The sequence below is a fragment of the Petromyzon marinus genome, chromosome 36 (assembly GCF_048934315.1).
Source record: "Petromyzon marinus isolate PM22_M1 ecotype Great Lakes invasive population chromosome 36, UKy_Petmar_22M1.pri1.0, whole genome shotgun sequence".
In the NCBI taxonomy this organism is placed as follows: Eukaryota; Metazoa; Chordata; class Hyperoartia; order Petromyzontiformes; family Petromyzontidae; genus Petromyzon; species Petromyzon marinus.
In genome coordinates this window covers 3,611,661-3,626,659 of record NC_133702.1, presented here as the reverse complement: position 1 = coordinate 3,626,659, position 14,999 = coordinate 3,611,661, and the positions used below count along the sequence as shown (strand labels likewise).

At 45.0% G+C, this 14,999-nt stretch overlaps 1 protein-coding gene across 1 annotated transcript in view; it reads right to left on the bottom strand.

The window, feature by feature from the left end:
• Window positions 1-14,999, bottom strand: part of LOC116949400 (A disintegrin and metalloproteinase with thrombospondin motifs 20-like) — a 165,099-nt gene that overhangs the window by 77,572 nt on the left and 72,528 nt on the right. The window contains exon 8 of the mRNA XM_032966683.2: window positions 9,003-9,108. Coding sequence (XP_032822574.2) covers window positions 9,003-9,108 — 106 coding nt within the window. The remainder of the gene's footprint in view (window positions 1-9,002; window positions 9,109-14,999) is intronic.

The window sequence follows — 14,999 nt, the reverse complement described above, 5'->3', positions numbered from 1 at the left end:
CAACAGCAGCCACTGTTCGCCACGAAGTGGCGGTGACATCACTGCCGCGCTTGTGCCAGGCCCTGCGCACTTTGAGTGTGTGTACATATAAACACACGCACACAATGCGCACGGATACACTGTTGAACGAGCAAATATATTTTTTTCCTTTCAAGATAATAAGGTAAGCCGATCTACGGTTTAGACTAAGCTTAATCTGGGCTGGAGGTGCTGGGGTTTGGCCCTGAGCCTAACAGCAGTGGACAGCATCGGGACCACAGAAAGGAAAATAGGTGCACAGTTAAACAACACACACACACAAAACAACAAGGGTTGCATGCCTCCGGTTTTTCGGAGCCAGCGTGTCTGGAATTTTTCACATGATTTTTGAGAGCACAATCTCCGAACGGAACGGCTTTAAAACAAAGCTCCTCTGTCAGTGTTTTTAAATCTGCTGGCCAGCAAGCTCCGCATGGGGGCAGAGGTCAGATGCTGATTTGACGTGACAAAAGTTTTTAAAAAAATGCTTCACGTGAACGGACCAAACTTGCTAACTGCTCTGCAACGAAACCCAAATGGAGAAAATGGAAAAGGAAGGAAAAAAAATGGACCAACAACCTCTTGTAATTTTTCGATTTAAAGCTTTCGTGACTGCAAGGATTCATCTTCTTTGGTTCTATCGGTAGTCATGTAGAACGACAATAAAAATAATAAAATAATACAATAAAGTTGCACAAAAAAAATGTATTTTGTTATTTTATTTTATTATTTTAATAACACAATAAATGTTATTGTGTTTTTTTAAATTATTATTTTATTATTTTATTCTCATTCTACGTGACTTTACCGAAAGAACCAAAGAAAAACCTCTTGTAATCTTGGTTTATTTTTCGTGGCAAGAATGGGAAATGCCAAAATTATTGCTAAACCTTTTTAAAATAGAATAATGTGTTTTCGTAATAGTCCTGAGATGGCCACGATAGCTCAAGTGGTCAGAGTGGTCTGTGTAGCTGTCAGAGCAATTTGTTCATTTAACAAACAACAACTAGAAAAACTTCTCTCCAATTTGGCAGAAGATGCTGAGTTTCACGTGGTGGGCAGCTGATGCATTCCCGCACGATAAACATCACGCTAAAACAGTGTTTACCCTCTGTTGTTCGTGTCTGTTTCACAATTGTATTGCGTTTATGCTTATCTGTGTCATGTCATGAGATTATGAAATACAAGGTGCTTCAAAAAATGTTCACATTTACGTGGGACTATCGTTTTTAACACAACAAATGTAATGTTGATTGCTTGAAAAAGCCAAAGAGTCTCCCACGTGTTCGCCATCGTTGTCAACGCGTTGCCTGGAATCCTCTCCAGGTGGTCTCCAGGGCCCGGAGGCAGCAGCACATGTCACGTGGTGTTGTTGCAAATTCTCCGAAGTGTTAACATTTTTTTGAAGCACCCTGCATTGAATATTAACTCTATCGAGCTCGGTGCACTTGCTCATTCGGGAAATTTAGAGAATGGCTCACAGAAGGCGATAATAGAGATCCACTTATTTAATCGCTTCACGCGATCTTTAATCCACGAGAGGGGAGCCACACTTTCCAACACACTCCGCTGTCGAGACGTCCGTCTCGTAGCAAGTAAAAAAACATCCAAGCTTAAATGTCGTCAAATTAACTGAACCAAAAATTATGATTTCTGACGACCTGGTTTGATTACAGGGGGCTGACACCTGGACTCGAACCCAGGTGTCAGCGGTACTGGCTGACCGCTCTGACCGCTGGCCTTGTTTATGCTACTACGAAGTAATCAGCAAGCACGAGGATATATTTAACGGAGATATTCACTGCCTCTTGCCCACGGGACAGCATTTTTTAACCTACAAATGAGTTTCGTTGAAGAAGTCACACCCGGGGTCATATTGATCCGTAGCAGGATTTTAACAATGACCCGAGGCTAATATCCTGCTCTTATCAAAGTGCATCCTGGAATTCGATATTGTCCTCTGGGAAGATAAGACCTTTGTTTAATAAGTGTTCCAAAAGGGAACATTTTGTACTGCACACTACATATTGGCATCATGCCTTCTGTAAAGCACATCTAACTTCTAATAACACAGTGATTATAGTGGTCACTGTTATTTAATTATACAATTACGGTGTGCACTCAGTTTGAAAGACAGGGGTTATGCATTTAACTGTTGTGAAAGGCGTCCTAAGGAGGGGAACACGCCTGAGAGGACGACATTCACGGAGATGGAGTAACGAGATCGCCCCATGGAGCAGGAGCGAGAGGGGGCCTTAGCGAGGATGGATAAAATGTGGGGAGACCTTCATCCAACAGTGGATACTGGCTGCTGCTGATGATTTGCATCATAAGCCTATTCTCTCTTAGTTAAAGAGAGACTTTGCAATAAGTGGCGGGGGGGGGTTATTCGCAGCTGCTTCTGCAAAGACCTCTGAGCCTACGTCGGAGGGCAGGAGCCCCGTGTTTATGCTTTCCCTCCTGTTTGCCCTTAATTAGACGTGCGCCTCTGCTCTTGTTTGTCAGCAAATGTTGCCCACAAAACACAGAGGGGGCCTCTGGCCTGCCCCTGGCCAACATCCCAGGCCCCGGATTAGCACAGGTGTGTTTGTGTCCCAAATAAAGCAAGTCAGACCATTCCAGCTCCCACACGACCACTGCCACGATCCCACTCCTGCCCCCACAGCAATGTTAACTTTAGGGAGACGCGACTGATGTGACACTCATGAATGACCATGGGTACAAAGAACCCCCATATAGTATTAAATATGTTTTTATTTATTTTATGTTACCAGGCAAGGCCCACTGAGCTGTATTGCTCCTTTTCAGAAGCGACCTGGCCACATATGATAGCTCAACAGAGTGGCATATCATTTGGAAATGTATAGCAGCATCCAAATACTCTCAATGAATGTTGATTCTAAGTGTGGAGGGAAAACCCGGAAGACCCGGAGAAAAATCCACACGACCACGGAGAGAGAGACATGCAAACTCCAAATATGCAACAGGCATAATCAGGGTCGCGATCAAACCCACGACCTCCTGTATACCGAGCGAGGTAGTTAGCATCTCCCCACCGTGGTACCCACAGTCGTAGCATCAGTCAGGGGTCACGTTGAAAATAATGTACCGCTGCATGAGTGTGACCCTAAGAGTATGACACATATTTTTCAAGCTTCCCTGGTGTGATGGTCAGAAAACTGGACTTGATGGCGCACGTTTCTTAAATCTCCACCCCGCCTCTGTCCACCCAGTGTGTGACCCCACAGTTAGTCGATCAGCAGGTCGTCGTGTGGTGGGGTAAAGTGTGGTGGGGTAAAGTGTGGTGGGGTAAAGTGTGGTGGGGTCAAGTGTGGTGGGGTAAAGTGTGGTGGGGTCAAGTGTGGTGGGGTAAAGTGTGGTGGGGTCAAGTGTGGTGGGGTAAAGTGTGGTGGGGTCAAGTGTGATGGGGTAAAGTGTGGTGGGGTAAAGTGTGGTGGGGTAAAGTGTGGTGGGGTAAAGTGTGGTGGGGTCAAGTGTGGTGGGGTCAAGTGTGGTGGGGTAAAGTGTGGTGGGGTAAAGTGTGGTGGGGTAAAGTGTGGTGGGGTAAAGTGTGGTGGGGTCAAGTGTGGTGGGGTAAAGTGTGGTGGGGTCAAGTGTGGTGGGGTAAAGTGTGGTGGGGTCAAGTGTGGTGGGGTAAAGTGTGGTGGGGTCAAGTGTGATGGGGTAAAGTGTGGTGGGGTAAAGTGTGGTGGGGTAAAGTGTGGTGGGGTAAAGTGTGGTGGGGTCAAGTGTGGTGGGGTCAAGTGTGGTGGGGTAAAGTGTGGTGGGGTCAAGTGTGGTGGGGTAAAGTGTGGTGGGGTAAAGTGTGGTGGGGGTAAAGTGTGGTGGGGTCAAGTGTGGTGGGGTAAAGTGTGGTGGGGTCAAGTGTGGTGGGGTCAAGTGTGGTGGGGTCAAGTGTGGTGGGGTAAAGTGTGGTGGGGTCAAGTGTGGTGGGGTAAAGTGTGGTGGGGTCAAGTGTGGTGGGGTAAAGTGTGGTGGGGTCAAGTGTGGTGGGGTAAAGTGTGGTGGGGTAAAGTGTGGTGGGGTAAAGTGTGGTGGGGTCAAGTGTGGTGGGGTCAAGTGTGGTGGGGTAAAGTGTGGTGGGGTCAAGTGTGGTGGGGTCAAGTGTGGTGGGGTAAAGTGTGGTGGGGTAAAGTGTGGTGGGGTAAAGTGTGGTGGGGTCAAGTGTGGTGGGGTAAAGTGTGGTGGGGTAAAGTGTGGTGGGGTAAAGTGTGGTGGGGTCAAGTGTGGTGGGGTCAAGTGTGGTGGGGTAAAGTGTGGTGGGGTAACGTGTGGTGGGGTAAAGTGTGGTGGGGTCAAGTGTGGTGGGGTAAAGTGTGGTGGGGTCAAGTGTGGTGGTTCTCCCGCCACTCCCGAGGCTGTCTGGCCAGTGCCAAATACCCTCCTCAGGGGCTCTCTGGAGCTCCCTCTCGCTATCAGCGGCAAGAGCATTGATTAACATTGTTTAACATTGGTTAACACCGTGAGAATAAATAAATATAGGAATGAATAAGATTCAGTTTGCACTTGGAAATATTGTAATTATAGTTTTTAAATTATATTTGTTTCTAGAAAATTATAAAAGCCAAGGCTTACAAAAAAACACTTGGTTTGTCATTACATCACCATGTTTGCCTTGTAACAAAACAATAAACAGTTGTCCAACAATTTAGAATTCAGGCCTTTTTGAGGAAACAGGGAGAGGTGGCATAGAGATTGAGTTGATGGTCACACTTCACACTGTGGTGCCCTGATCACGAGGCAGTGCCGGAAAATGTGAGCCTATTATATGTACGAATATAATCTCGTAATTCTAGCTGGAACGGTCCAATTAGCGTCATTTAGGACACAGACTCACCGTGCCATTGGCTGCTAAGAAGGTACGTAAGTGTGCTTGGGAAGGACGCATCGGTAGAAAGGATAGTCAGCAGATGGACAAGACTGGTGATAAGGATGGAAGTCAATGGATATATGTTAACTTATATGATCACCAATAAAATTGCTAAGCAGGTTCAACCCTGCCGAACTACATGTGTATGTTTGTTTTGAGTGAATTTAGGATGTTCTATCACAGGCGGTAGAGGGAGGAAGAGTAAAGGCAAAACAATTATCATCAGATTGGACGCAAAAAACCACGTGCGTATTTTTCAGCTCGTTCGGACATTGTTATTGTAAAAAAAAAAACCCCGTTATAATTGGAAACAAAGCAATTGTTGGGCAAGAGTTATTCATTACACGTGCCCGATATCCTAAACATCCCCATTTACTGAGAATTGCACCCCCACTTATGCCTGTGCGGCTTTTTTCCCAGAAGTTATTTTTTTCCACATTCCTTTGAAGCTCTTCTTGACAAGGCATTATTGGTATCCTTTCATCTCCATAAGGTACCTGGAAGAACGCTATTTTACATGCCTCCTCAAGCTTCCTTATCACCATTGTCATCAGCAGAAGCAGCAGCAGCCCTTTGCGAGTGCACTGCGGTGCAACAGGCTCCGCTGTTGCAATAGCCATTGATCCAGTGCGAGATATCATCCAGTGCTGCCACGTGTCTCCTGGTTTTCACCTCTCCCATCACCCATTAGACTCGTTTGCTAAATGACTTAGTAACGCTGCTGTGTTGGTAGCTGTGCACAGGCACAAATGGTAAAGTAAAAAAATGTCGATAACGCTGTGGCCTTAAAAGGAAATAAATAATAGATAAGGTTTCAGGCATTGTCCCTCTTCATAACGCAGAGAAGGTGCCTTTGTGCTACCTCAGCTGCATATGTGCTCTGCTAGCACGTGAGGCGCTATGAAGAACAGGCCATATATATTTTATACTTGAAGGCCACGGTGTTATCACCCAGGAGGGCTGTCTCCTCTTGGCTGTTCCCACACCCCTCTCTTTCCCGCATGTATGCACGTTGAACTTCTTTCGTACCGTACATAGGCAACCGTGCCATTCGGAGGTGCGGGAGAAGGGCAACGATCTGAACATAAGAAGCAGTTCTAAAGAAATGCGTTTTCGATCAAAATTGAAAATTTGCATAGCACACTCTGAACACTCCGTGCAGTGCAATGTGAGGCGGTCAAGTGGCTGTGAGGCAGGGGGTGCAGCCACTATAAGTAGTGCCATGGGTTTCTGGACACCCCTAGTACGTTTCACGATGGCGAACGAAACACCCACAAAAAAATATATGTAACTTTTTGCTTTGATTTATATTTGCTTAATTATACTGGTTGTTTCCTTTTTGACATCGCTGCTTTGTCATTTTGGCGACCCAGGTCACTTGTGAAGATGGGACTCATCCCTGGTCTCGAGTTCTCGCTTGGTTAAAACAAAAAAAAATATACGGCTAACAGACTCCCTCAAAAAAGTGGGATACAATATCACGTTTTTTATGACTCCACATGTTTCTCCATCCAACAAGGTGTCAGAAATGCTGATCGTGCTGACGATGGAACCTTTATTATGCGCAGCAGCACACGGACAGCAGGGTTAAGTATTGTGTCGGCAGCCATTATTTGTGTAGATGTAATGTAATTAGCAGTACAGTGGAACCCCGCGGCAGAAGTTGAGAAGTCTCTCTTTTGTATGGCGGGAAGCGGCGGAAAGCAACAGTTTTGAAACGCGTCATAGTGGAATGCTAATTTGTTTTTCAACCAATCCAAGGAGGCGGTAGACGACACGTGGGTTGCAGGACACTGACGCTGTATGGCGGCAGTGAGTGGAGATTTTCCGCAGATCCTAATCTGCAATCTCACCAAAAAAAAAACACCTGGCACCATTCACCATTAGGGCACTCCCGACTTCCTAAACGTGGTGACTGTGCCCCTGGCTAAGGGGGCCTTGTAAAGTCTAAATTAGAGAACCAGGATGAGCCCACTGTGGTACTGGGTTTGTATCTGGACAGTCCAAGCCTGATAATTATACCACCAGATGCTATTTGTGGTCTCAGGCCAGCAACCAATGAATGGACAAAAAAAAACCTAAATCGTTCATTTAGTTTTTTGTCCATTTCACATATCCAATCTCTTGAGAATAAATTTGGTATAATCTGTCATACAATAAATATTCAGCAATCTTTGTAGTACCGTTTATTGCTGGATAAGAGATGTCGCAGCTGGGCATTAAAAGCACTCCCCTTTGACAGCAAGTCCAGCTGTCCTTATATGTGAAGTCCTGTGCTTGTATCAGGAGTTGCCCTCCGCCTTCTTTCCATCAGTGCGATGTAAGCATGTGTTACTTGTATCAGAACTGTGCTCTTATGAGGCGTCCTTATGTCCAGCTTCCGCTGTTTTACCAGAACTTCTGGTATCTGTTCAGCCCATCACACGACTCCACCATCTGGGTGGTGGCAAGATGTTGTCTCCCTTGCCGGGTATGCAGGAGTTCGTGGGTTCTATCCCAGATCCTGGCGATTCCTGTTGTATATTTCGAGATTGCATGTTCTCTCTCCCCTTGGTGGTCGGAGTGGATATATCTCGGGGTTCCTCTAGTTTTGCCCTCCACATTTAGAAATTTAACTCCACCTCATTTCGATTAATTGGCTGCTATTATACATTCCCACATCTGATGGTATAAGTTGCTTCGTTGAGTTATCATGTGTGGCCAGGTCACCTTAAAAAAAGAGCTAATATAGCTCAGTGGGCTTTACCTGATAAATAAAACATATATTAAAATATATATATATATATAATTTACAATACAAGCAGTAGAACAACATTTTGTGACTTTTTAATGCCATTCTAGAAACATGTATCCATTATAAACTCAAGATATAAAATCTGAAAACGATCCAGCTAACACATGCAACAACTCCAATTGAACTCCTCTGCTACAAATCACTACGACTTTTTTTTGTTATCCCACTTTTGTGTTGTTTCCATGAATTTGGAAACATCGGGCTGAGTTATGGAGGGTATTTTGTGGTCACATAACCCCACTGTAGGGTCCAATGGTAATGCGGCACACATGGTAACGGAGGTCAGCCAGACCTGTACAATTTGCTCTGCATACAAACCCAACGTGACGGGACACATCGGTAATTTCCACTGCAGTGCGGCTTCTGGTTAAAAAAAAATCCTCAAGCGATCGGGGAACAATCTTTAGTGCAGAGTTGGGGTTTTGTTACGCATTGCCAAGATCTACCGCTCGCACCGCAGTTGTAAAACCGTGGCTGAATTTATCACGCCGTGGAATTCACTCAGGCACACCCATTCTGAGGATCAGTATGTACGGCACCCCGGGCTATCCTCCGCTATGGAAACAGCAATCACAATATTAGCACAGTTTTTTTGGTTTTTGTTTCCACGTGCATCGACTAATGTCCTGAGAATTTGTAAGGTTGGCTTTAATGCCCTCCCCACCCCCCCACCACTTACCCTGCCCTACCTCAAAGTGCGGGATCAATTGTGAATTCAGGGTCAATGATGTCCAGGGTGACGTGAATTATGAATCAATGGTGTTCAGGGTCAATATTGTCCAGGGCCATTAGAGGTCAGAGTCCATCGTGCTCACGGTCAATGGCATTCAGAGTTCATGACCAATGAGAATGAGGCTCAACGGGAGTTTAGAGTGACGGTAAAGGTGCGTCCACGCAATCGCTCGCTCACGCCACTGCTGGCGGAAGAGCCTCCGCTAGAGGGAGCTCTAGGAGCCCCTCTCGATGGTATTTGGCCTACTCTTCCACGCTGGCGAGACGTCTCGGAAGAGGCGGGAGTACTCACACTTTACTCCACCACACACTACCAACTAATTGTGGTGAACCCTTTTATACCGCTGGGTGGGCAGAGGCGGGGAGATTTAAGAACCTTGCACCGCTGTTCGCACCGCTGTTCGCGGTGCGAACAGCGGTGACCATCGGATTGCAAGTCCAGCGTGCCGACCATTGCACCACGGGCAGCATCCCACGGGGTTCAACGATCGATGGGAGTTTCGTGATAAACTGATGTCCATGGTGAAATAGCGGGGGTTAGAAATCGTAAAGTGTAGGTTCACTTACACGTGGCCCAGCTCGTGGGAGATGGTGAAAGCCGTGCTGAGGCCGCTGTCCTCGCTGATGGAGCAGCTGCGGTACTGATCGCACACCGTGCCGATCTCCGCCAGTCCTGCGGAGGCAATCATCCCACAGGGGAACGACGCGTGAACGCCGGGCACGCGGCACGCTCCCGGCGCGTCTCGTAACCAGCACATCGCAACACTCCGTGCCAACGGCACGTTACACATACTACACACTACACGCCGGCAGACACACGTGGTACGCGCGACACAGAAACGTCATACACGGTGCACAGACGTGCTATAAGCTGACGTATCATGCACTGATAGATAATTTATGGAAGCATGATATGCTATATGCTCATACACTGACGGATTATACACTATAAGCCCCAAGACAACATACACCAGATGCATCATATCATATATGGTTACATAGGAAAATCCATAACATATACTGCTACATTATACAACTACACAGTGACATTATATACTGGATGGTGACATATACAGTGATCATATTATAAATCATACAATGACATATCACCATACACATCATAAACTATAAACATCATACACTATACACATCATACAATATACACATCATACACTAATGCATTGCATACTCTACAATAATAGACCGTACACCATACACAGATACCGTGCACATGATAAGATTAAGCTCAGTGCATCTCACACCGATATATTATACACTCGACAAAGCACCAAACACTGAAGGGTTATAAGCCAGACACTGCCACATCATGATAATAAACGACGGATCATAATTCAGCACATTTAGCGCTATTCGGACAGTGCAAGGAGAAATCAGAATTGCGCTATGTTTCAGAAGCAAACACATCGTACACTACACACAAACGCACTAGGAACCTATGATGAAAAATATATATGAGACGTCTCAATAGATCATAGGTGATGAAGACGTACAATAAACAGTTGCGTGGTCTGTTTAATATCGAAAATAAAACAAGATTAATGTCCGTGAACGAGCAGACTTTCTTGAGTCTAGACAATGTTATTTTTTTCCAGCAGCTGTAAACCACACCCCTTTACTCTATCAACCTGGGTATGATACCTGAGACAATCGGCATTTGAACCTCACTAGATCTTCTCCTAGGTTGACTTAGCCTAAAATGAGAAGTTGGCTCAATACGGCAACGTGAGCATTCGTGGGGGCAACAGTGGTTGGCCTCTTTGTGTGTGTGTGTGGTCAACACCAGTGACGAAAATTATCTGAACCACTGCTGGGCCTCCTCTAGGTCGACTCAGCCTCAAATGACTACCTGGTGCGGTGTGTACACATCGCCACCGGGGAGACAAAGGCGGCCGGGCGTGGTGCCGGTCACCCACCGGCGTTCATAGATGCTTACTGACAGCACTTGTCCTAAAACGTATCTTACGGCTACACGGGGGATGTTTGTCTTGTGTATGTGTGGCAGTCTGTTCATAAGCGTTAAATAGGATATAAGACTTCGCCAACAAATCAATAAGTGTTGGACCGTTGGCACTGTATAAAAAAAAATACAACTTAAACACCACTGTTCCTGAAAAAAGCTTTTTATTACGAAATAATTTATCTTCAGTTATATTTGCATCTATCAGCTCAAGTGCACAAAGATGATACAGAACATATGTGTATCATTTAAAGCATATGCATATAAGGAGGTATCTTTAAAGTAACCGTATAACTCACGCTTTGAAAACATTATGTTATCTTGTTTTTCTAAGATACCGCATGTACATAAAATATAAAAGTGTTGAATTCAGCAAAGTATCAGGAGTTGAGAACATTGATCCAACATGAATATTCCGAATTTTTGGAGATTATTTTCACGGGACAAAGTTACACTAATCATCCCCCAAACGCCGTGTTTTTATATAATAGTTCCTATGAAATATTTATGGCAGAACTTTAGGCACAGGCCACGAATCTTTCACAGTCTTGGTGTTGTCCAAAAGCGATCTAACAATTCCCAGAGTGCCAGAAATGTACATATGGACATCATAAATATCTCTGCCTTGTTTAAATGTGATCACTCTACGGGGACACTTTCGTTTTAATCTCGGGTCAATCTCCGCTTTGACATTTCAGATATTAAAACAAAAACGTGGATTTCAATTGGGTGCTTTGTAATCCAGGGGACGTGTGTGCAACACAACACATTTCACAAGGGTAATACATCCTTTAGGTACATCTTAACACGGCTATGCGCGTGTATATGCAAAATAAATATTATTAATATCTTATTTTTATGATTATTATTGGGATGTCTGATCAAGGGCAGGTTCTCTGGCTCAACTTGCCTCCTTCCTGTTCAATTTTGGGCCACCCGTTTCACAACACCACGCTCAACTCTTTGATTCTCGAGCCATAACTTCCACAACAAGGTTGTTTGGGTTACAACCTTCATCGGGATGCTGTTTACCCAAGACGGACACCAAAATTAGTCCTCAAAAAACAATTGAATTTCCACAGCTTAGCTTGGTAAGCATAATAATAATGATGGTAACGTCTTTATTTATGCTAGGAATGCATCAAATACGCTTTAAGATCATTGCAGGAGATTCCTGTTTGCGATGTTTAAGGTTAATCTATTTTTTTTTGCAATTTTATTTCACAATCGTGGGAAGAAGCCAGGGTATCCAGAGAAAACCCAAACAAACAAGGGAGTGGAATACAAATGTAAAATGTGAACCAACAGGCCAGCAGCCTACTTGCTGTGCTGCTGTTCAACCGTTACCTCTTTGTCCCTGCAAGTTTGGAGTCGCATGACGGTCTCTCGGTGGCCCACCAACCCCAAGTGTGAGTTATACATTGATGGGTGTGCGCACCACTTAATGGGCGGCTTTCGTAATGAAAAGTTAAGTGAAGTTCTGGACTTACTAACAATTTTCGCATGGCACTCGGGGGTAAACTACCAGGTAGAAGGCATTGCGGAAGCGTTCAGAAAGATGAGTTTCACTGGAGCACGCACATGGATGGAGGTGGGCAGATGACTTACGTGCACATTGCTGTGACACCCATAGGTCAGCGACCAATGGGAAGACCTGAAGCCAGATGTCCGGATGACTGTAAGAGCAGACCTCGCAGGTCGTGTTGAGTTTGCAACGACTTAGGGGGTTGTAGCAGAAGGTGGAGAGTGATCATGAGGTGCGGTGGGTGGCGTTAACAAGCAATGGGCTTGATGACCTCTTGACCTTGAGTAAAAACAAGTTCAAGATCTCTCTTGGAAAAAAAGAAAAGCGAAATGTGTCGTCTCGTTTGCCTCTGAAACGGTGATCGACATTTGGAAGTACAGTATGGATTGATTCATTTTGTTGAGCAAATACTAGCATCTCCATGAATGCACCGATGAACACACACTTTATATTCTTGGTTCTTTCGGTAAAGGCACGTAGAAAGGAAACAATAAAGTAACAAAAATATAAAACAATAAAATTCTCACGACTTTTCGACTGCAACACAAGCAATCATCATCAAGTGTGAAAACCACAACAAGAAAATTTGAATCATCATCAGGTGTGAAAACCACAACAAGAAAATTTGAATCATCATCATCAGGTGTGAAAACCGCAACAAGAAAATTTGAAATGTTCTTGTGGTTTTCACACCTGATGATGATTGCTTGTGTTGCAGTCGAAGCGTCGTTAGATTTTTATTGTTTTATATTTTTATTATTTTATTGTTTCCCTTCTACGTGACTTTACCGAAAGAGCCAAGAATATGAATCCCTGCAGTCACGAAAGCTTTAAATCAGAACACACACTAATTAAAGAGCTTTAAGGTAACAGCTTAGATTAACCGACGAGACACAAAGCCGAAACTTCTCACATTTCACATACACAGTCGAGGCAAGGCTTCATGTCTAGACATGTGGGGTGGTGCCTGCTTTATACTAACTCATGAAACATTGAGAATCAACGGTGCAATGCAAAGCTCTGGCACATAGTAATGAATCGTACGTGCATCGGTTAATATCAGAATGAATCCGCAGAGCTCCAACCGGTCTTGAGAGTGTAACACTTCAAAGGAACGAGACTGTCATCTCGTGCAAAAATACACAATAAGCAAATGTATGAGTCCAGCTTTGTGGATCTAGCATTAGTCTGGGAAGTAGGATTTTCCAACGTCAGCTCTTGTCACATTAACGCTCGGCAGGGCCAGATGTCTTGATGTACAGTAGAACTGAAGCAGGCGCCGCGTAAACCTAAGTGCTGCAAGATAGTAGTATATAAAATAAAATAGATCATTGTACGATTCGTGCCCAAAACGAATATTCGTCATACTTCAATGAGTTGGGTGAAATTATTTTTTGTCGAAACGAATAAATCGGTGCCCTGCTTTAAAACCAATGGGAGTGCCCGTTGAGACGAAACTAAAATTGCACCATATTTATTCTGGAAAGAATACTAAAGAGAGAAAAGAGAAAAAAAAACCCTAAAATAACAAATATACGAACAGATAAATAAATGGTTGAGCGACAGCAGGGAGTAGCGCATATTTTTTGGGGAGCGGCGCATCAGATAAAGTGCTATCCCCCCCACGCCTACCTGCAAGATCTATTTCCAAGTTGTCCACCCAAATTAGCCAAGCCAGGTCCCACTGCGGCTCCCGCCCAGGGGGCAAACTTGAGGAGAGGAATCCCGACGGTTCCGTGCGAGCCGGCCAGCCGCTAACCCCAGCAGACAGCTTCCGCGAGTGATTGCCGAGGCTCGCGGCCACTCGCTCCGATCGATTACCGCTGTGTGGTCCCCAGCACGGCTTCGCGACTTTGAGTCACCGCGACAAAGGCGACCGGCCCGACTGTCGCTCTGCTTCCCGAGACAAAAGCGCAGCGAGACGACGAAGAGACGCGCGACCCTCATTGTCGACCCTCATTTCGGTCACCACCAGGAGCTGTCTCTCGGCGGCAGCTCATAGGACGTTGAGGCGTCATGTGTCTATGCACATTTTATTCACGTGTGAGTGAATACAATTTGGATGTGGAATTTTTCTAACTATACAAACTATACAAAACCTGATCATGTACTTCTTGTGAAGCCCCATTAATGATGCAATTATATGCATGATCATTATCGCATGCCTAATCGTGATTGCGGCTGCATGTTTCAAAGAATTGAACGCATGCGTAGTCAATGCTCTGTGATATCCATCAACGGAGGAATTTATCTGAAGTACACTCGTCTAGCGAAAACGCCATCAACCGGCTAAAAATTCCTGGACCTAAATACTTACATTGCTCTTCAACTTAATATAACCTCACACGAGAAGAAGAATCATTATCATTATCAAAATCATTATCACTTAATGCACAATTTAGAAAAGTGGTAAAGGCAGCCACGGGATAAGCCGGCACCAAATACCACCACCCTTCCAAGTTCTGCGGTTCTCTATATATTGAGGCGTTATCGGCCAATTGCGTGTTGACATTTGGGAGGAAACTGGACCACCAGGAGAAAACCAATGCATGCAAGGGACAACGCTGTATCCCATACAGAAGGAAGACAGTTGGGGTCCACATTTCGTTGCACTGCATTTCCCTTGCGAGCCGGGGCATGGCACTATCTCGAAGCCCACGGGATGGGAGCTTCACGGCATTTGTGTAGCGATCCAACAACCGCCGCCTGCTCTGCATCGCTGGATTGCAGCCGTGCGCCACGACCACAGTTCACAGAATAGCAACCTCGAAGACACATTTGCGGATGTGCGTTCATTGAATGAGCGACGGGCATTAACCATCGCGGTTACAAACATTGAAAAATATCGTGATGAATCAAGTGCCGCCTCTGTTGTCCCCCTCTTTAAATAGAGTTTCATTGTACAAAATTGAGAATTGGAAATGGCAGTCTGTTTGGTGAATTAATGATCATATTTAATGTATGTTATTTGTACAATTCTTTGTTTTCTTTTAAGGAAAGTGCTCAGCTGACATGCAATGTCTTGCCCGGAATGTGGGCAGCTTGATTGACAGGTATTTAC